The sequence below is a fragment of the Chanodichthys erythropterus genome, chromosome 15 (assembly GCF_024489055.1).
Source record: "Chanodichthys erythropterus isolate Z2021 chromosome 15, ASM2448905v1, whole genome shotgun sequence".
Taxonomy (NCBI): Eukaryota; Metazoa; Chordata; class Actinopteri; order Cypriniformes; family Xenocyprididae; genus Chanodichthys; species Chanodichthys erythropterus.
In genome coordinates this window covers 2923646-2946046 of record NC_090235.1, presented here as the reverse complement: position 1 = coordinate 2946046, position 22401 = coordinate 2923646, and the positions used below count along the sequence as shown (strand labels likewise).

The 22401-nt window shown below is 35.9% G+C and overlaps 1 protein-coding gene across 16 annotated transcripts in view; it reads left to right on the top strand.

Annotated features, from left to right (window-relative positions):
- pleca (plectin a) overlaps positions 1 to 22401 on the top strand; it is a 94545-nt gene that overhangs the window by 54019 nt on the left and 18125 nt on the right. For 5 of the 16 annotated variants that reach the window (XM_067410834.1, XM_067410830.1, XM_067410825.1 and 2 more), the window contains 23 exons: positions 516 to 530; positions 2689 to 2778; positions 3375 to 3410; positions 6105 to 6182; positions 6482 to 6574; positions 11013 to 11179; positions 12877 to 12992; positions 13884 to 13990; positions 14085 to 14204; positions 14446 to 14541; positions 14685 to 14812; positions 16258 to 16351; positions 16460 to 16614; positions 17004 to 17355; positions 17761 to 17838; positions 17972 to 18133; positions 18283 to 18387; positions 19163 to 19258; positions 19371 to 19496; positions 20138 to 20290; positions 20641 to 20795; positions 21056 to 21182; positions 22157 to 22340. In XM_067410834.1, the coding sequence (XP_067266935.1) occupies positions 516 to 530; positions 2689 to 2778; positions 3375 to 3410; positions 6105 to 6182; positions 6482 to 6574; positions 11013 to 11179; positions 12877 to 12992; positions 13884 to 13990; positions 14085 to 14204; positions 14446 to 14541; positions 14685 to 14812; positions 16258 to 16351; positions 16460 to 16614; positions 17004 to 17355; positions 17761 to 17838; positions 17972 to 18133; positions 18283 to 18387; positions 19163 to 19258; positions 19371 to 19496; positions 20138 to 20290; positions 20641 to 20795; positions 21056 to 21182; positions 22157 to 22340 (2833 nt within the window). The remainder of the gene's footprint in view (positions 1 to 515; positions 531 to 2688; positions 2779 to 3374; positions 3411 to 6104; positions 6183 to 6481; positions 6575 to 11012; positions 11180 to 12876; positions 12993 to 13883; positions 13991 to 14084; positions 14205 to 14445; positions 14542 to 14684; positions 14813 to 16257; positions 16352 to 16459; positions 16615 to 17003; positions 17356 to 17760; positions 17839 to 17971; positions 18134 to 18282; positions 18388 to 19162; positions 19259 to 19370; positions 19497 to 20137; positions 20291 to 20640; positions 20796 to 21055; positions 21183 to 22156; positions 22341 to 22401) is intronic. The other 11 variants (XM_067410841.1, XM_067410833.1, XM_067410826.1 and 8 more) reach the window with 3 other exon arrangements.

The following is a 22401-nucleotide window of genomic DNA, read 5'->3' as shown; positions in this document are numbered from 1 at the left end:
CTGTCTCTCATTTCAATCTGGGCACAAAGAACGCCAGCCTTAAAGATTAAAAAAGATTTATTATAAATGAGTTGCCAAAATGATGGTTTTAGCAGATGTGTTATTGATGTTTCATTGCTATTTCAGGCTTAATAATAGCTTTGAATTACATTCAAAACACCACTTAATATGGATGTTATGTTACATATGTGCAGTGCTCTGTCATATTTTATTTGATGCTTCATATTTGAATATTAAAAAAAACTACACAATTCTGACAGTATCAGTCACCAGCAGATTTGTTTACACATTTAAATGTCCATTAAAAGATTCCAATCAATAAATTAAATATTTAAATGTTATATTCACACCGTCATACAACACTTTAATTGAGTGTCATCTGTGTTCATTTCACTGTTGTATCTTTTTGTCTCTCAGTGTCTATCTTACAGTTCTCATTGTATTTCCCATCTGTTCCAATCTTTCTCTTTTTTATCTCTCCATTTTCCATCCTTTCCTTCATCTGTCTATGTCAGCACTGGAAGGCAGAGGTAGGTGGTGTCTGTGATCACACCTTTGCAGAGTGACTTCTGTTATTACCTGCATGGGTTTCACATGCACCGTTGTTTTCTACATCTGCACATACAGCTAACACTCATCCTCCCTGCCTTCCTTCCTTGCATGAAATGCCATTTTCTAAGCTTTCTAACTTAAAATGTCTCCCCCTTGTGTATTCTGTCTCCTTTAGTACTTTCTGTGCTAACTGCTTCAGCCTCCAGATATTTTCCCAGTAAATAGTCAATAGTAAATACAGTTTCATTAGATTCAGTAGACTGAGCCAGTTTTTGTAATTATTAAAATCCCAAGGTAATTTTAATGGATATCTGATGTTGGTTCCCACGTTGTAAAATGAGTCACATAGAAGAACTCACAATGTGAATTTTTTTTTTTTTTTTTTTTTTTTTTTGGTGAGAAAGGTTAGTTCAAATGACCTTTGCCAATATTTTCTCCAGACACTGGAAGCATCATAATATTTGTGGTTTGTATTTTTTGTTTGTAGTCTTAATACTTACAAAATGGATTTTTATGGTAAATTTATCTTTAACTTAAAACTTTCTTTTAAAAAAGGTAGAGAAGAATATGAAAGAATGCAAGAAATATGGGATGATTATAAAACAAATAGTCATGTATAGTCAAATGGTCATTATCAAAAAATAAACTTACCTAACAAGTAATTTAGTAGTTGAAATACTGTAAAATTATTTTAAATACAATACAATTCAAAAGTGTTGGGTCAGTAAGAATTTTTAATGTTTTTTCAAAGAATTTTCTGCATTTATTTGGTCAAAAATACAGCAAAGTAATACTATGAAATATTATTTCAGTTTAAAATAATTATTTTCTATTTGAATATATTTTAAAATGTAATTTGTTCCTGTGATGGCAAAGCTGAATTTTCAGCATCATTACTCTAGTCTTCAGTGTCACATGATTCTTCAGAAATCATTCTAATATGCTGATTTGCTGGTTAAAGCTGCTGTCCTGAACTTTTTTTTGTTCAAAATTTACAAAAATTATATAATGAGAATGTAAAACACGAATCCATTTTCCAAACCATGTTTTTGTCTTACCCTGAACCATTATGGTACACTTATAATAAGTGTTTGTATTTTGATTATTTCAGACTGGACTAGTAGGACCCGCCGCAGAGTATCACAGTAACTGCGTGAGTCGCCATAGACATAACGAAGAAAAGTAGCTCCAGCTACAATGTTCTTCCGCAAGACGCGTGCAGTTCTGTTTATTAACCGCTAGAGGGCCAAAAATCATGGACTGCAGCTTTAAGAAAGATTTCTTATTATTATAAATGTTGTAATCAATGTGCTGCGTAATGATTTTTTTCAGGATTCTTAAATTAATAGAAAGTTCAAAACAACAGCTTTTATTTAAAATACAAATATTTTGTAACATTATTAACAGTCACTTTTGATCAGTTTAATTGTTAAATAAAAAAAATACATTTTACAAAAAGTAAAAAAAAAAAATCTTACTGGCTCGAAATATTTGAATGATAGTGTATTATATATAATGTTTTCACCTTAATGTAAAGTAAAAAATAATAAAATTTTGTAATGTACTACAAAAGACTAGTGGTTGCTATGGAAGCTTGTTTCCACCACTAAATAAAAAAAAAATAAAAAAGGTAATTGCGACTTTTTATCTCACAATTCTGACTTTTTTTTCTCAGAATTGTAAGATATAAACACACAAATGCATCTTATAAAGACAAAATTGTGAGATATTGTGACTTTATATCTCGCAGCTATATCTCACAATTCTGACTTTTTTTCTCAGAATTACGAGATATAAACACATTTGTGAGTTATAAACTCAAAATTGTGAGTTATAAAGTCAGAATTATGTGATGTAAAGTCAGAAATGCGAGATAAAAAGTCATAATTACCTTTTTTTTTTTTTTTATTTCATGACGGAAACAAGCTTCCATAGGTTGCCTTTGACAATGGTCAGTTATACAGTTTTGTGATCATTATATAAAAGTATTTGATTTCATGATGCTATACAGTCAATCAGTTATGATCAAGTGTTCTGGAGAACTGTTGTTATTAAATAGCATAGTATTGTCTTGAACATGTAGTGTTCCACTTCTCACAATTTCCATAATTTGTAATGATTTCCTGTCTTTTTCAGGCCCAGCGACACATCACAGACCTCTACGAGGATCTCAGAGATGGACACAACCTCATCTCACTGCTGGAGGTGCTGTCTGGAGAGACACTGGTAAGTAAATGCTGATTTGGGATGAGATTTCCCTTCCACAACCCCATTCAAAACCAAACAGTTTCAAACATCAGTCAAAAAATTCCGCTTTTGCAAGGCTAACTCTCACTACCTGGATCTGCTCCCTTAACATAAGCCCCTCCTCTATCTGTGTCCTCTTGCTTTATAGACCTTATAGTTTGTGTTTAAGTGAAGTTACCCTTGAAGTCTGCATCTGATTGGATAGTCCTATATTTTTAACACCTTCAAAGTCGTGTTCCTCAAATTTGTTTTGCATGCATCAGTGGTTGACATGTGGCATTCAGATCTGTATGACCGGTGGGTGTAACCATGCATACAGAAATGTGTCGGTAGGAATGAATGTCTCCTCACATCTCCCCATCCTGATAAGCACTTCTACTGTGACTTTGTCTCTTTTGCATTGCGTCTCACTCCTTTAACACATTAACAATCTGACATTTTCTACCTCAGTTTCAACTCTGCACCGGTTTGACCCCCTTGACCATTCCTTTTTCAACTTCCTGTTTGCTCACCTCTGCCCTGACCTTGACCCCTTTGCCTTTGCCTCCTCTCTTGCGATGCTCTTGCTGTGGTAGCCGAGGGAGCGAGACGTTGTCAGGAATTCACGGTTGGTGAGTTGGGTCTGAAAATTTCCGGCTCGCCTCCCCGGAAAGGGGTGTGGCATGTGTCACTGCCAGGGGAAATGTGTTGTGCATGATGTCACTTCCTTTATCATGTCGCTTGTTGACAGTGTTGTCCTCTCCCCATGTTCAAGAAAGTATTCAGGTAAAAAGTAAAATAAATCACACTACTATTTGTATAGAGTGCAACAGTGCCCGCTCCCTTTTTCAGCGGTGTTGGTTCCGGAAGTTTTTTTTTTCTTCATATTTCTCATAGAGTGTTTAATATTGTCTTTGTTAAAGAGTTATAAGCCATGAACCAAGCCAATCAGCTACAAGGTGAATCACAACACAAACTTTGAATTGAAGCAAAAAAAGTTTTTGAAAATTGGACAAAAAGACAAAGGTTCAAGACTGTGTACTTAAAGAGGACCTATAATACCCCTTTTACAAGGTGTAATATAAGTCTCTGGTGTCACCAGAATGTGTCTGTGAAGTTTCAGCTCAAAATACCCCACAGATCATTTATTACAGCTTGTCAAATTTGCCCCTATTTGGGTGTGAGCAAAAACACGCCAATTTTGTGTGTACCCCTTTAAATGCAAATGAGCTGCTTCTCCCACCCGCTTTCCAAAAGAAGGTGGAGCTTTAACAGCTCACACTTCAGTTGCTCAACAACAACAAAACTGGAGAATCTCACACAGCCAAAATGATGATTGTCAGAAACTGATGGAGAGACTCAGGAAGAAGTTACAACTTTTAGAATGCAACTGGATGTTTCTGAATGGTTAGTGGATACATTTATGTAGTTGTTGTGGAGTTGATTCAACTCATTGACTAGCATTTGCCGTCATGCAAATCCAGCGTTGAATTGACCCTTGTTTGTGAAGCAATCCAGCGTAAAATGACGGCATGGCAACAACACTCCACTACAACAACTCTTCCTCTTCTCTAAAGCAGCCCAACATGGCCTCACCCCTTTTGTTGCGTGTTCTCGGGGGCAGGGTTTATGTACATTTTAGGGTTAGTGATGTCACTAACCTGGGAAGAAGCTCGCTGTAGTCATTTGTTGTAGTCAGCAAATTCTTTAAAAGAAAATATCTCCCTTTGCATTGATCTTTGAGCGGTGTAACATTGCAGATGTTGTTTATGCTCTAACAGCAGCATTAACTAAAGTTAAAAAGGTGAAATCATAATCATACACGTCTTTAATGGTTTTAGTGAGGACTAAAAGAACTACAATGCCATTAAGCATTGCGAACAGCTAATCAAATTAAAAATGATGGTGAAATTTAGAACTACTCATTTACAAATGTTGATTATGTGTATAAAAAACAATATGTATTAAGTTTATTGCAAAATATGCATATATATCCACAAACATTTCAATATTTTGAGAGTGTAGGGAGATGGACTCGATTACATCATTCGCAGTGCTTCATATGAGTGGGTGGAGCTAAAGATCTATTTTGGAGCTTGTTGCTTTTTTCGACTCTGATTGGTGTAATTTGTACAGTACAGCACCATGGGTAATGTAGTTTTTCAATAGGAATTCTACTGTTAAAAAAAGCTAAAATTATGCAGGCTGATGGCTTCAGCAGTAGCAAATATCAGTGATTAACAATTTCATAGCTCACAGTAGCTCTTTAAAGGTTTATAAGTTATCATTCAAAATCAGTTTCCTAATTGGAGTTTTTACTTCCGGAACCCAACTGTTGCACTCTATAAGACTTAAAAAGTCAGGGTTTTTATTCAGTGTTTGCGTTTCTTGTTTTTGTGATGGAATGTTTTGGAATGCATTGCATTCACTTTCAGGGAACCATTAACTGCAGGTTTTTAGGAATTTAAATTCGTTTTAGTTATGCATCGATTCATGTCTTCTCATGTTTGCAGACATGGGATCCATTGAAAACCTTAGTGACATCATGCACTGCAAGCCAATAAGAGCCTGGCTCATGGGACAGCTTAGCTTTTGATTGGCTATTTATTGTGATGACTGATTGACAAGTGTCACTGCATGTTCTTATTGTACGCTGGTGCATTTTGTCCACATTTTGGCAATAGTGGGTGTATTTATATTCAGGTTCTTAAATTCATAGATAATGAAGCTGGAATATTTCTGGTTCTTGGTTTTCAGAATAATTTGGTTATGTTCTAGTACAATGCAGTTGATTTTAAAATATTAGAGTGTAGTTTCTGCATTTTTTTAAAAAAATATAATGCATTGTTTCTTTCATGAGATGTGTAAGATATTAGAAAGAAATTGTGAATTTGTCTAGTTTTGGTTTACTTTATCTTAGGGATGCACAATTAATCTGTAACTACCATTTTTGAAATCTGTATAGGTTATATCAGTTATATATGAGAAATATTGGATTTTTTTCCAATTTAAATAGTCTTTATGCAGTTCAAAAGTTTTAAGCAGTTTTCCATTTTTGCTGTTCAATAAAATGTTTGGATGTTTAGTTTCATCTTCTGGTCTCATTTAGCATATTTTTGTGTTTAAAACAGGCAAGACGTTATTGTAATATTCCTATATCAGTGCTGGTGCATCCCTACCCTAGTTATTGTTTTGTTTGTTTAGTTAATGTAATTTTTATCATTCATTTCAGTACATCTATAATCTCTGTCTTCTCATAATCGCATTTAATTCTTTGAGAACTCATATTCCCTTTTTAATCTCTTCTTTTATTTATTTTTTTCCAGCCCAGAGAGAAGGGTCGCATGCGCTTTCACAAACTACAGAATGTACAAATCGCACTGGACTTCCTCAAACATAGACAGGTACAGTGAAACGAACACTTCATTTTTTATATATTTATCTTTGGTTTTACCATCTGGGATCAGGTATATATTACAAATATATAAAGCTAGATTTTATTGGTCGGATGTTATAATAACTTTTATTTAAAACATTAGCTAGCACTCTCATTACAGATCATGAGTTAATGTTTATGTTTTAATTTCTTCTCCATGGGCCTCCTGCAGTACCTTTACAAACCCACAGGGGTCTATGGACTCCTGATTGAAAACCCTGTCCTTATACAATTTCACTGGTTAACACAGACTTCATTGTTTGACAGGTGAAACTGGTAAACATAAGAAATGACGACATCGCGGATGGAAATCCAAAACTGACCCTTGGGCTAATATGGACCATCATTCTTCACTTCCAGGTCTGGTGTAGCACTGATTGTGCGCTACTTACACAGAGCAGACACACTCTTATTAGCATTTATATGCTGTCTTTAGTTTTTCTTCACAGATTTTCATTTCCCTTTTCACCGTTTCTACATGTTTTAGACTCTCGACTTCTGTTACTATTGCTGTAACACAGACATCTGTGCAGACTCGTGACAGGGTTTAATGAATCATCTGGAAACAGTGATATAGAGATCACTTTTCATCAATGTACCAATTATAAAACTCAGGCCGCCTACAAAACACAGCAAAGTAACCTCATGTTAAGTTGAGCGTAAACGTGATTTTCATTCATAAGAAAAATGTCAGACAAAACGATGAAGAGAACCAACAGGATTTTTGTGCCAGGTACAGATGGTTGGTTTTCTAGGCCAATGCACTATTGTTATTGGATTGCTGCTCAATGTTTTCTCTCATTAAGAGGAGACTGGAGCGCATTTGTTATGCTTTTTTTCTGGGATCTTTGATGTCACAGTAAGCCTGTGGGGGATTATGGGCTGGGACGGTGTCCATTTCGGTTGGTGACTCACACGTTCCCTTAAGGAAGTGGAAGCAGGCACGCTGGCATTGGTGGTTTGGTGACTCATGAGACCAACCGTTCTGTTTTGGGTTGGGAATGCATCTTAATTGTTTTCTTTTCCTTCAATTTTTAAAAAAGTGCTTATCTTGGCACAAAGATTTTAAGGTTGTGCATTTGTCATTTCGTAAAAAGCTTGTTGTACAGAACTTTTAGAAAAGGTCACATTTTTCTTATTTTCAACAAGTTATAAGTTGAGATGGTTTTCTGGTCAGACATATTAAATAAATAAACATTAAATCAAAGTAATGAATTCCTAGAGTAAAGGTCCTAATACAGTACAAATACACCAGAATTGGTCACAGCAATTAGCTTAAATTTTGTACCAAATGCCATATTTTTAAAAATCTTATTGTCACCACTAAAGTTTATGAAAAATGTTTTATCGAGAGGAAAGAAAGGAATCCTGCATTGAAAGGAACCTTAAATGCCCCCTTGGCTCTCATAAAGCTAGGCTTCGAGGGTGGAGGACGTGTTTCCGTGTCGGAGTCATTGTGTACATCCTCAATATAAGGATCCAGAGGTTTAGACCAAGCAGACTTCCCTACAAAACTCTTATAATTGGAGGAAACTTGATTTTAGCCGTTGAGAAGTAATTATCCAAAGGGGAATCCTGATGATGAGTCACCAGAGGAACAAACACATGCAAAATCACAGACTAAAAGTTGAACAAGCCTCTTATTATAAACGAATCTTATGATCACTGCTAACCACAATGTTTGTCTGTCTTGGCAACATTGAGAGTAATTAAAGTATACTTTTTTTCTCTAGCTAAAATAGAGCATTATAGGGTAGTTTTTCATTATTGGAAAAGCAACAAATTGCACATTTTAAACTATGAATCAAATTTACCGATAACACTGCAAACATTGTTTATAACAATTTTATGTCATACATAATTTGTTTTATGGAAGGCATATTTACATTGATTCTGCTTTTGTTTTATTTTTAGGGCCCAAGCGAAAATTCGCGCAGGGCCCTCTTGTTCTTCTAAGGATTATTATTATTTTATTTTTTTATTTTTTTTTTTATTTTTTTTTTTCGTCTTCCGGGGCTTTTTGGGGGCCTTAACATGCTCAAAAACTCTTGAAAATTGGCACACACATTGGAATCCGCGGCCATTAGGACGCCGGAGAGGCTGGTACCCGGGCGTGGCAGGGGGGCTCGACAGCGCCCCCTTGAAAAAAGTCTGAAAATTTGGTCCATATATTAAACATGCTTGCACGTATTAGTATGAAACTCGGTACACATATAGACCTCATCGGGCCGAACAACTTTCGCGCTCTAAGTTAATCGCCACGCCAACAGGAAGTCAGCTATTAAGGGTTGTTTGAAAAACGCATGCTCTGGAATTTGATATACTCCTCCTAGACGATTAATCCGATCGCCACCAAACTCGGTCAGCATGAAGTCAAGACACTGATGATTAAAAATTGCCAGGGGATTTTTGATATCTCGAACGGTTTGGCCGTGGCGAGGCAACGAATTTATGGCGAGAAAAAGGAAACAGGAAATGTGTTATAACGTCTTAATACATATATTGATCTTTATGAAACTTCACGAGTGTGTTCGTTATAGGAGTCTGATCACATGGATGTGACTATTGTGAGTCAAAGTTATAGCGCCACCAACTGGCAGCAGGAAGTGTATCACTTTTTGAAATGTTTTGAGATCACCCTCTTATTTTTACCTGATTTGCTTCAAACTTCATCAGTGTAATGTCAATACACAGCAGATGTAGACCTATGACAGGATTTTTGATATTTGAAATATTGTTGCCATGGCAACAGGTCAAACTGTAATAATATTCTTGAGTGTTTTTGAGGCTCTTAACATGCTTCAAATTGCATGAAACTCGACACACACATCAATATTGTCAACCAGTAGACATGGACAAAGCCATAGAAATGGGCGTGGTGGAGGGGCTCAGTAGCGCCACCTTTTGACAAAAGTGGGGGGGTTAGTTTTTCCTAAAGTCACCAAACTCGGTACACATATTATTCTCATCAAGCCGGACAATTTTCTAATTTACATTCATTAGCTCCGACCAACAGGAAGTCAGCTATTTTGGTTTGAATGTTAATTTTTTGAAAAAACAGGCTATGAATTTTATACTACTACTCCTACAGGGTTTATCCAATTTACACCAAGCTTTTTTTTTCTTGTTGCGAACACATTGAAGTTGTTTAATTGCAAACGGATTTTGGATATCTCAAACGGTTTGGCCGTGGCGAGGGCAACGAATTTATGGCGAGAAAAGGGAAACAGGAAATGTGTTATAACTTCTGCATACATTGATTGATGTTTATGAAACTTCAGGAGTGTGTTGGTTGTAGTAGTCTGATCACATGGATGTAACTATTGTGAGTCAAAGTTATAGCGCCACCAAATGGCAGCAAGAAGTGTATCACTTTTAAAATGCTTTGAGATCACCCTCTTATTTTTACCTGATTTGCTTCAAACTTCATCAGTGTAATGTCAATACACAGCAGATGTAGACCTATGACAGGATTTTTGATATTTGAAATATTGTTGCCATGGCAACAGGTCAAACTGTAATAATATTCTTGAGTGTTTTTGAGGCTCTTAACATGCTTCAAATTGCATGAAACTTGACACACACATCAATATTGTCAACCAGTAGACATGGACAAAGCCATAGAAATGGGCGTGGTGGAGGGGCTCCGTAGCGCCACCTTTTGACAAAAGTGGGGGGGTTAGTTTTTCCTACAGTCACCAAACTCGGTACACATATTATTCTCATCAAGCCGGACAATTTTCTAATTTACATTCATTAGCTCCGACCAACAGGAAGTCAGCTATTTTGGTTTGAATGTTAATTTTTTGAAAAAACAGGCTATGAATTTTATACTACTACTCCTACAGGGTTTATCCAATTTACACCAAGCTTTTTTTAACTTGTTGCTAACACATTGAAGTTGTTTAATTGCAAACGGATTTTGGATATCTCAAACGGTTTGGCCGTGGCGAGGCAACGAATTTATGGCAAGAAAAGGAAACAAAGTGTTATAACTTCTGCATACATTAATTGATTTTGATGAAACTTTGGCTTAGTCTTCGTTGTACAAGGCTGATCACATGGATTTGAGTATTGTGATTCAAAGTCATAGCGCCACCAACTGGAAGCAGAAAATGTGTCACTTTCAGCATACATTGAGATCACCCTCTTATTTTTACCTGATTTGCTTCAAAATTCATCAGAATAATGTTAAAACTTGGCACATGTAATCCTTTGAAAATGGGCAGGAAGGAGGGGCTCTATAGCGGCACCTTGTAGTGCAGTAAATGTGGAGTGAATTTGACATAGTCCTTTGATGTTTAACCGTTTTAAGTGCCTATTGCCCGCTGTGCACAGTTGCCCTGAAGCCACCGGGGTGGCGGTGCCACCGGGCTTGGGCCCGCCATCGCTGCTCGCAGCTATATTGATAATATTTGTAGTTATAGTTGCTGAGTCTATAACTACAACTGTCATAGTAAACTAAAGTACTATATATAAAACAATAAAGTAGAATCAATTCAAATATGGTTTCAATAAAACAATGTATTACAAAAAAATAATAACTATAACTATAACTACATCTAACTAGTCATAGTATATATTGTTTCAATAAAGATATGATGTATTATAAAAAAAGTGTGTATATATATATATATATATATATACACACACATATATTTTTATTATGTAAACACAAACTTATGTTAGGTGCGATTAATCAATTTGACAGTACTAGTTTTTTCATATAATAATACATAATTTGTTTTATTGAAAGCATATTTACATTGATTTACACTGTCTTCCTTTGCTCCATCAGATCTCCGATATCCAGGTGAACGGTCAGTCAGATGATATGACCGCCAAGGAGAAGCTGCTCCTGTGGTCTCAGCGGATGGTGGAGGGCTACCATGGCCTGCGGTGTGATAACTTCACCACCAGCTGGAGAGATGGCAGGCTCTTCAATGCCATCATCCATAAACACAGGTAGAAACTCCTTGTAAAAAGTTCTTAGAATTGTGGCTTAGCATTTTAAGCCATTTTAAGCCAGGCACATTAAGCCATTGTGCTCATGGGAAAGAGGCAGAATTTTGAGGAAAAACAAAAAGTAGTTTATAAAGTGATCTTAACACTTGAGATATAACAAATATGCTTGTATCTCTGGGCTGTTTATGAAGTTCATCTCCAGACTTGTTAGCTGTATTTGCTGTGTCAATCACAGACCCTTTCTGCTCCTTGTTGGGGCTATAATTTATGAACTAATATACCATGTGATGTTTGACATCAAGATCTGTCATGCCATACAAGGTATTCACCTGTTTGCATCTTCATGTGCACACTTAGCCGTCACACATGGGACTCAAGAAACTGTCATGCAACATCTTAACAATTGCTGACCTGTTACAGCCTTGATACAAAAACCTCTCAATCACAACAAATTTACTTGGGTTTGCGTCAAATTTTGCAGAATTTAAGTTCAAGTATACTTGAATTGGCTCATGTGAAAAAAAGTTTGAAACCGGAATCCTGTAGTGAGGGCGTGTTAAATCTGAAAGGATCCCCAGAGGGTGTGTTTGTATCATTCAGCATCTAGCTGCATAGCTCAGGTTCACCCTACACTACCAGACACAGACTGCAGTGGAGTGCAGTTGAAGCTCTCAAAGCTTGACGTAAGATGGAGGGTGTTTTTTCTAAGGAACAACACTGCTAACCGTTGACTGGATAGTGATTTTCATTGGGAAAAAATACCCATCTGCACCCTGCGTGAATGCACACGTTTCAAAGAATTGAGGATTGATTTGTTGAATCAAACACAATGTCCAGTCTCAAGAAGAAGTTCCGCTCCATGAAAATTCGCAGCAGGACGTCCAGCCACGGATCTGTCAGTGACCTGGAGGACCGAGTGGTCATGCTGTGTGAAGATGTGCCGTCAGAGGCTTCATTCAATTCGAGCCAGTGGTCCATCAGCCCTGGTGCCTGCTCAAGTGGTGGATCCCAAAGCGGAGATCTTGAACATGGCATGGAGCAAAGGCTCTCCACCCTAAGTAGAGATGGGTTTTCTTACAGAAAGGTGTTCGTCTCAGATGCCGAGCTTCCCTGGGGCCAGCCGTGCTACCTGCTCAGCCGGACAGTCAATCAGTCGTATGAATGCTTTGTTTTTTTTGGTTTAAAAAAATTATATTGAAATAAGGAAGCAAAGCAATTCTGCCTTTGTCATTGTAGCTTTTAGAGATTTAACTGACATTGTCAGTTCAAACACTTGTCAATTTTTTGTGCGTAATTTTAGAAAATTAGCAAGTGTACACTATAAGACTTTCAGGTTTTCATGTCCCTAAGAGGCTGCAGAGCTTGTGTGTGCATGTAGTATTTTACTGTAATTGTTTTTGGCGCCTTGCAGTGATTGCTGTTGAGTGAGTACTTAGTCACATAAGACAGAGGCTTTTTTAAAATCCTGTGAAGATAAATCTATCTTGCCTCCTCTTGCCCAGGCACTGGCACAAATATTTACATAGCCTCCAGGTTTGGCCAAGCAGTGTGCAGTTAAATATATGATCTGCAAGTATGCATCCAAATGAGATCTGGGGGAAATTTCCATTTTAACGGTTCACAATTCATACCTGTTGATTTTTTTGTTTGCTAAAATGGAAAGTATTGCATTTTGTGTCTTCTGTCTTTCATTCTAGGCCGAATTTGATTGACATGAATAAGGTGTACAGACAGACCAACCTGGAGAATCTGGAGCAGGCCTTCAGCATAGCAGAGAGAGACATGGGCGTCACACGCTTGCTGGATCCTGAAGGTAAACATAGGGAGAAGATCTTAGTGGATTTAATGGGCTTGTAAAATATTTTTATGCCTGTTTAACAGTTCTAATAGTGTTTAGTTCAGTCTGTAGTTCAGAAATCATGCTTTAAATTGATCAAAAGTGGTTAATTGATAAAGACGTTTTGTAATATTCTAAAAGATTTCTATTTCAAATAAATGCTGTTCCTTTGAACTTTCTAATTATCAAAGAACCATGAAAAAGAAAATGTTTAATGGTTTCCACAAAAATATTGAGCAGCATAACTGTCTTCAACATTGATAATAGTAAGAAATGGTTCTTGAGCAGCAAATCAGCATCAGAATGATTTTTGAAGGATCATGTGACACTGAAGACTGGAGTAATGATGCTAAAAAAACAGTTTTGGTAACACAGGAGTAAATTACATATAAATAATATTAAAATGAAAATTAGTTATTTAAAAGTGTTAAAATATTTCACAATAATTCTGTATGATCAAATAAATGTGCATAACAAACTTCTTTCGAAAACAATAAAGGGATAGTTCACACAAAAAAAATGAAAAATTTGTCATAATTTACTCAACCTCATGTTGAACACAAAAGAAGATATTTAAAATGTGGGTAACCAGAAAATTGATGGCACCCATTGACTTCCATAGTATTTTTTTTCTACTCTGGAAGTCAGTGGGTGCTGTCAACTGTCTGGTTACCCACATTTTTTTAAATATCTTTTTTTGTGTTCAACTGAAGAAAGAAACTCATTCAGATTTGGAACCACTTGACGGTAAGTAATGGCAAAATTTTCATTTTTGGGAGAAACTATCCCTTTAAAAAGTGTTTACAGACCCCAAACTTCCGAGCACTATTGTACATGATGATGGTAGTTTATTTTCCTATTCTGCAGATGTGGACGTGCCACATCCAGACGAGAAGTCCATCATCACGTATGTGTCCTCTTTGTATGATGTCATGCCAAGAGTTCCTGACGTTCGTGATGGAGTTAAGGCCAATGTGGGTGTTTTGAAAATATAAATAATTCTAAAAGTATAATGAGCCATTGATATTGTTATCATTGATGTTAAATATTTTTATTGACCATGTACAGGAGTTGGAGTTGCGCTGGCAGGAGTACTACGAGCTGGTGACCATGTTACTCCAGTGGATCAGGCATCACATTATTGTGTTTGAGGAACGCAAGTTCCCTTCCAGCTATGAGGAGATTGAGGTCAGTCCCATGATCCACATATGTGCATATATGTAATTATGAAATGGTGCAGTAATTCACTTTTCTTTACCAGTTAGAATTTTTGTAAAATGTATAAAATAGCTATTATGTCATAACCTTAATCAAGTATTATTTTGTGACCATAAATGCATGCTTTTGTACTATAGAAAAGTGTCCTAAACAATAAAAAATAGATAGTAGCTGGTAAATTATTATAAGACCATTTTCCCTTCTGTTGTAGGTTCTTTGGCGTCAGTTTCTGAGGTTCAAAGAGACTGAACTACCAGCCAAGGAGACTGACAAAAATCGCTCCAAGCTCATTTACAAGTCATTCGAGGTAAATGAAATTTGCCACAGTAGTAATTTCCTTTTAAACAAGCATGTAGTGAAGTCCTTTTGTGCTTTTACATGACACTCTGAGTTTTCTTAACATGTTTTTACCAAGATTTGACTTTATGCATGGGGTTTGTTTGGCACCAGGGTGCTGTGCAGGCAGGTCAGGTCAAGGTTCCCCCCAGCTACCACCCAATTGATGTGGAGAAGGAATGGGGCCGCCTGCACGTGGCCATTCTGGAACGAGAGAAACTGTTACGCTCAGAGTTTGAACGGTGAGAATTCTTTATAATAAATTCTAATGGTTATTTTTGGTAACACTTTACAATAAGGTTAATTTGTTAACAATAGTTAATGTATTAACTAACCATGAGCAATACATTTGTTACTGTATTTGTTAAGCTTTGTTAATGTTAGTTAATAAAATTACAGCAGTTCATGTTATTTCACAGTGCATTAACTAATGTTAATAAATACGACTCTTTTATCATTATTATTTCATATTAACTAAAGTAGTTAATGAACCTTATTGTAAAGTGTAACCATTATTCTTTGTTTGTATGTACAATGATTCATTTTAATAGCCCTGACTATTTAAAGGGGTATATTGCAATAATACCATGGTTCAAAAAGTATTGAACTAAAGAAGTAAAATGTATGATGCCGTTGTGTTCAGATGTTTTGTAGATAATCCAAACAGTTTTAGTTACCTCGTTCAAGCTACCTTGCAAGAAAAAAGATCTCCAGAATCAGCTGACTTGCCCTAACAAGAAACTTCAACTATATTAATTGATAATTATCAGATCTTAAACAATAATATTTTTTACTAAATTAGCAAATGTTGAAAGACTAGCCTTTACTTTTAATGTAATTTGTTTTAGTTTTTTTATTTGAATTATTTCTCCCCTCTGTTTTCAGTTCTAAAAGCATTAACCTTTTAATTAGTCATTAAAGGGATAGTTTACCCAAAAATGAAAATTCTGCATCATTTACTCACCCTCAAGTTGTTCCAAAATTTCTTCTTTTGCTGAACACGCACACACAAAAAAAGTATTTTGATGAATATGGGTAACCAAACAGTTGGTGGGCCCCATTGACTTCCATAGTATGGAAAAAATATATATTATGGAAGTCATGTGGTTACTGACATTCTTTAAAATATCTTCTTTTGTGTTCAGCAGAAGAAAAACATTTTTAAAACAACTTGAATGTGAGTAAATGATGCAGAATTTTCATTTTTGGGTGAACTATCATTTTAAGATTTTTTTTTTTTTTTCATCAAAATAAATGCACTACGTTTGTTATTAAATAGTATTTAGCAAAGAAACATGGGGCGTCACTTTTGAAAATATTTGTCACAAGACAGACTTGCTGCTGCTCTGCAGAATGTTTATGAGTCTTATCAGTTACAGCAGCACTTCTTAACATCAATAGCCAATTCTGTGCGCCTTCGCTCTGAAATAAACCTCTCTGGACTGGGATTTAGCATTATCAGGATTATTAGCAATGGCCTTTATGAATGACAGCCATGGACTGGAGTACCTGCTCCGTGAGAGGAGGGTGTGAGTGATTCAGCTGATGTTTTTCTGATTGACTGAATGTTGAATGCCTGTAAAGTCTGAATATTGTTTAGTGTAGCCTTTGTCCAGTCATTTTATTCTTAATATTTTGTTTGTAGTGAATTATGTAAAGAGTTTTTATGTGTATGTTACATGTACAGGCTGGAGCGTCTGCAAAGAATAGTCAGTAAGGTGCAAATGGAGTCAGGTTTGTGCGAGGAACAGCTCAACCAGGTGGAAACACTGTTACAAACGGTAAGATTGAAAGCCATTTTATTCCTTTACCTGATTCCAAAGACCCAATAGCTTTTGAGAAGATAAACCTACAGCAAATTGCTTTAACTTTCCTTTTTTTTTTTGCAGGACATACGTCTGCTGGGCGCAGGAAAGCCTATCCAGCATGCGTCTGAGATAGAGACAGATCTGAACAAGGCTGAAAACATGATCCGATACCTTTTCAATGATGTGCAATTACTTAAAGATGGGCGCCATCTACAGGCAGAACAGATGTACAGGCGGTTAGTATGATATTGTACTGTCTTAATCTAAAGTAATACAGTGACAGCTAGAACTGTATTGTTTTTGCTCAGTACTAGTCTTTAAGCTTGAATTCAGTGTTTATCAACCAAAAATGTGAATGCTGTACTTTATTTATTTATATAGGATAAACATACTGGGAAATGTTTACATTTTTGAAAAAAGTTTAATTGTTTACAAACAAACAAAAAAAAAATCTTACTTTTATGAGAGATTATTTTCTGTAATAATGCTTTACAGAAATTATGTATTAAATAACCATTTATGATGGTTTAGTAACAATTATAATATCTATAATAATTAATTTCTCATTTATTCTTATAGCAGATTTGTAGTCGCATCTGTAACTGTCCTCCTTTGGCTCTTTCAGGGTGTACCGTCTCCATGAGCGTCTGGTTAACCTGCGCAGTGAGTTTAATCTGCGTCTGAAGTCTGGTGTGACGGTGTCGCAGGTGCCCATGACCCAGGTGTCTATGACCCAGATCTCCCACGCCCAAACATTACAGCAGTCTCCTCAGCGTGTAAGACCTGAGCTCGACGAAGTCACTCTCAAGTACATTCAGGACCTCCTGTCCTGGGTGGAGGAGAACCAGAGGCGCATTGATGGGGCTGAGTGGGGCGAAGATCTGCCCTCTGTGGAGTCTCAACTCGGTAGCCATCGTGGCCTTCATCAGTCCATCGAGGAATTCAAATCCAAGATTGACCGCGCACGGGCTGATGAGGTAATTTAAAGCGTAATTGACAAATATTTCTGTAGTACTTTATCCTGTTAGTCTTAACATTGGCTATTGTACACTTTGTAGCATTTATTGTGTTCCCTGAGGTCAACTTATGTAAGTCAAGATGTCTTGCACCATAATATTGTGGTTGTGATGTTTTTGAAACTGTATCTTTAAGATTTTTAAATATAAATGACCTCTGTTCTGATTGGCTAACTTATTTGATTGTGAACTGAGTAATAATAGCATTGAGTAATTAGTACTGGATACTAGATATAAATCTTACATGCTTAATTTTAAGCAGTATTAATAATTCAAATTGTTTATTAAACTCTATGTATGAGTTAAAATGGCTAAGACTGCAATGAATTGTATATGAAAAACCAACATCATTTTCTCTCCTCTCAGAATCAGTTGACTCCAGTCAGTAAAGGAGCCTATCGAGAATACTTGGGCAAACTGGACCTTCAATATGCCAAACTGCTGGTACGCTTTTAAATCTCGAACTAATACACTTTAACTACACATCCTTATTGCAAACCCAATAACATAGAAAGCTTGATGAAATAGAATTAGCAAATTTAGTAGTTGGTTCATTTTTGTTGTTGTTCCTCTTTAGAACTCATCCAAGTCCCGCCTGAGGAGTCTAGATCAGCTGCACGCTTTTGTTGTGGCCGCCACAAAAGAGCTAATGTGGTTGAATGAAAAAGAAGAGGAAGAAGTGAACTATGATTGGAGCGATCGAAACTCCAACATGACCGCCAAGAAGGACAACTATTCTGTAAGGCCAACAAAACTTTTGAACATGACTCCAGCTGCACTAAATTTGTGCTTTTTAATGCAATGTTGTCATTTTAATTGTAGAGAATTCTCTGAAATTATTTTATTGCATTTGACAATGACCGTGGATGCTGGTGTGCTGTCTTGTAGGGTTTGATGCGAGATCTTGAACAGAGAGAGAAGAGAGTGAACAATGTCCAGGTGACTGGAGACAAACTATTGAAAGATGGTCATCCTGCCAGGAAGACTATAGAGGTACAACATTTTATATTTAATCATTATTTATGTGTTTTCCTTTGGCTTGCCTAGTTGGGGACACCGATTTAACTCCACTGACACTTTCAGATAAAAACAAAACTTGAGCTGAACAATGACAGTGTTGTCTTCTGTAGAACTGCTTGTAGCTGAAATGAACTTGTTTCATAATGAATGAATTTTACACAGTTATTGAACTGAACTAAATCTTTACTGAACTGAATTAAGCTGAATAATTATACTTTTTTCCTGCTACTGCTGCTTTACCACAAAAATTGGAAATTGTCACATTTTTGTTAATTTTGCATCATTAATTCTGTTACTTTCCTGATTATTATTGTGAATCTGCTTTGAAACATCTCTATTCTATGAAGCGCTATAAAAATAAAGCTGACTTATTTGTGCAAAGCAAAACACTGTTGTAAATGAGTAATTAAATTAAATTTGTAAAAAAAAAAAAAAAAAAAATATATATATATATATATATATATATATATATATATATATATATATATATATATATATGTTGTCTAATTTAATGCAAATTATAGTATTTTACTTATTTGATTTGACCAAGAAATAGTGCAGAATCTTTAATATTTCCTATTTTACAAAATTTATTTTATAACGTTTTTCTTTTTCAGTCCACTCCAAATGCATTTTAAATTCCAGATTCTTTATGTGGCCTCAGACTTTTGAACACCACTATATATGTTAGTGCATTTTGTGTGTTAATGTATGCAACTTCAGCGGTTTGTAATCTGTTCCTCTGTAGGCTTTCACTGCAGCTCTTCAGACTCAGTGGAGCTGGATCCTTCAGCTATGCTGTTGCATTGAGACTCATCTGAAAGAAAACACCGCCTACTTCCAGGTACATAACAAACACTTATGCTTGTAAACCGTGGGTTTACAGTTTAAAGTAGACAGTCAAATAGATTTACCTCATCACAATTATTTTGATCTCTAAACCTTTTGTTCTACAGTTCTTTTCGGATGTTAAAGAGGCTGAAGAAAGGATGAAGAAGATGGAGGACACAATGAAGAAGAAATATGTGTGTGACCGCTCAATCACGGTTACACGGCTAGAGGATCTGCTGCAAGACGCTGTGGTGGGTATTACTATGAGTGGGATTTTACAACACAGTATACACCAAAATATACATGATTTTAGTGAGATTTTCATTGGATCTGCGTCTAAAAAGGAATACTTCCCTATAAACACATTATGCCAACAGAATAGTATGTCCAAATACATAGTATTCAGAAAAAAAAGTAGGTGGAAATTACCCAGATTACCTACTACTTCTGGTCAGATTCTGAAGTGTGTATTTGATGGACACATTACTATTCCATGAGGCCACAGAAGAGTTGTGAATGGCGTAAAGTGACACAATTGACATGAACACTGGGTTTGTAGTTCACATCCAAGTGACAGCCAAGTAAATTTACATACTACACATATTCATGCTATATAGAACATACTTTTTTAACGCAAAGTATGTTTCAAACCAAATGTAGTACCTACCATACAGAATGCGATTTTGGACACATCACGTCATCCTTCCTTGTCACAGTGCATTTGTCTTTCAATCATTTCCATGAATCAGTTCATACTGTCTATTTCAATTAAATGATTAACTCTCATTTCAGTGTTTTGTTTGAATCATCACTAAAACGTGTTCCCTTTTTCTTAAATTAAAATATGTATGCAATATACAAACATATGTAAATTTGTCTCTCTGTCCATCAGGAGGAAAAAGAACAGATAAATGAATTCAAGACACACCTGGAGGGTCTCAACCGAAGAGCCAAGACCATTATCCAGCTGAAGCCGAGGAACGCCGCTCACCCCGTCAAGGGCAAATTACCCATTCAGGCTGTCTGTGACTTCAAACAAATGGAGGTAAAGCAGAAACACTCTGTCACTTGTTTTCTTGTGAAAACGGGTAATAAAATAAAATAAATTATTACTAAGGGCACAATTTAAAACACTCAAACAACATTTGAACTGTGTTTATTTGCTTTCCTATATCCCAGTCCCTCTTTAAAAATGAAGGCTATTATATAAAACGCTCTCCATGGGTGTAATTTGTGATCTAGCATGAATATCTTGCTATTACACAGGCTCAGCAATCAGTCTCATTAACTTGTTCTTGCTCTTAGTCACTGCACTTGTAATCTAATAGAAAATGTAATACATATTAATGCCTTCAAACTTCGTAATTAACATTCTTCTTTTTTTTTGGGGCCCAGATCACGGTACACAAAGGAGATGAGTGTGTCCTGTCGAACAACTCCCAGCCGTACAATTGGAAAGTGCGAAACTCCAGTGGAAATGAAGCCACAGTACCGTCCATCTGTTTTATTGTCCCTCCCACCAACAAAGAAGCTGTGGATGTCAGCTCTGGGTAACTAGTACACAAGACTATAACCTCATTTGACTTCCATTCCTTTAGTTGGCAGCACATTCAAATTCCACATACTTTTATATCTGTCTTTGAAACTACAGTGTTATTAAATTATTATCAGTGTTTTCAAACTGACATCTTGGAGACGAGATGTGTGGTTTTGCTGTGATTGATATCAGCAAATGTTGCAGTATCAACCAGTTCTTTCTCATCTGTGTTTGGCTTTGCCGCCTTATCTTTTGATTTGTTTTTAACTTTAGTTTGGATGCGAGTCTGCAGAGGCTGATGGTTCTCTGGCAAAAGCTACATGTTGATATGAAGAGCCTGCTGTCTTGGCAGTACTACATGAGAGATATCCTGCTTATCAACTCCTGGAATTTTATCATGGTAACTAGCACACACATCCCTTTTTAGATACTTTCAAAGACTTGGCATAAAATAGTAGAACATAGGATGCACCTATATTAAAAGGCTACTGCAAATAATTAATATTAAATAAATGGCCGATACAACAATTTGGAATCATTTTGTCTAAAAAAAGACAAAAAAAAAAAAAATGAATACACTATTGTTTAAAAGTGAAAAATTTTCATACAAACTTTTACATTGCTGCAAAAACTTTCAATTTCAAATAAATGCTTTAATTTTGAATTTACAAATCATTAGAGAGAGAAACAAATGTCACGATTTCAACAACAATATTACACAGCACAGCAGTTTTTAGCATTGATAATCATAAAAAAAAAAGTTTCTTAAGCAACAAATCAGCAAAATAGAATTATTTATGAAGGATCATGTGACACTGAAGACTAAAGTAATGGCTGCTGAAATTAAAATAGAAAACCGTTATTTTAAATTGTAATATTTCACAATCTTGCGGTTTTTGCTGTATTTTTTGTATTTTTGATGTTATAAATTTAGCCTTGGTGAGCATAAGAGACTTTCAAAAACATTAAAAAATTTCAAACTTTTGAAGGTAGTGCATTAATTTTTGAGATTTGCTGAAGCTTACATTTAACAGTGTTATTAAATTATTATCAGTGTTTTCAAACTTTACATTTAAGTGAGCATTAGATGCCACAAAAGTCTAAATGTAAAAACATTTGAACATGCATTATTAAATATTTAGTATCAGCCAATATATGTCTATAGATTGCTATGATAAATATAATCTCTAATATTGGCAGATAACTGATATGGATATGAATCTGATATATCATCCATCACTTTAAAGAACTCATTATTATGTATTATTTAATTGCATGCTGAGGCATACAAACTGAAAAGTTACATTATGAACCATTTAAACCTACTTATGAATTATAATTAGGTGACAAATTCTGTTCTCTAATTTTGTGTAGTTCAAGACTCTGAGAGTCGAGGAATATCGACTGACCCTGAAGAACCTGGAGCAGCACTATCAGGACTTCATGCGCGACAGTCAGGATTCTGAGCTATTCGGAGCTGATGATCGCTTGCAAGCTGAGAACAGTTACAGCAAAGCCACTCAACACTATGATAACCTGCTACGCTCCGTTGAACAAGGTGGGTGTCAGGTTAGGTCAGCTGGTTTGTTCAGATGTATTGAAATCATCACTTTCACTGT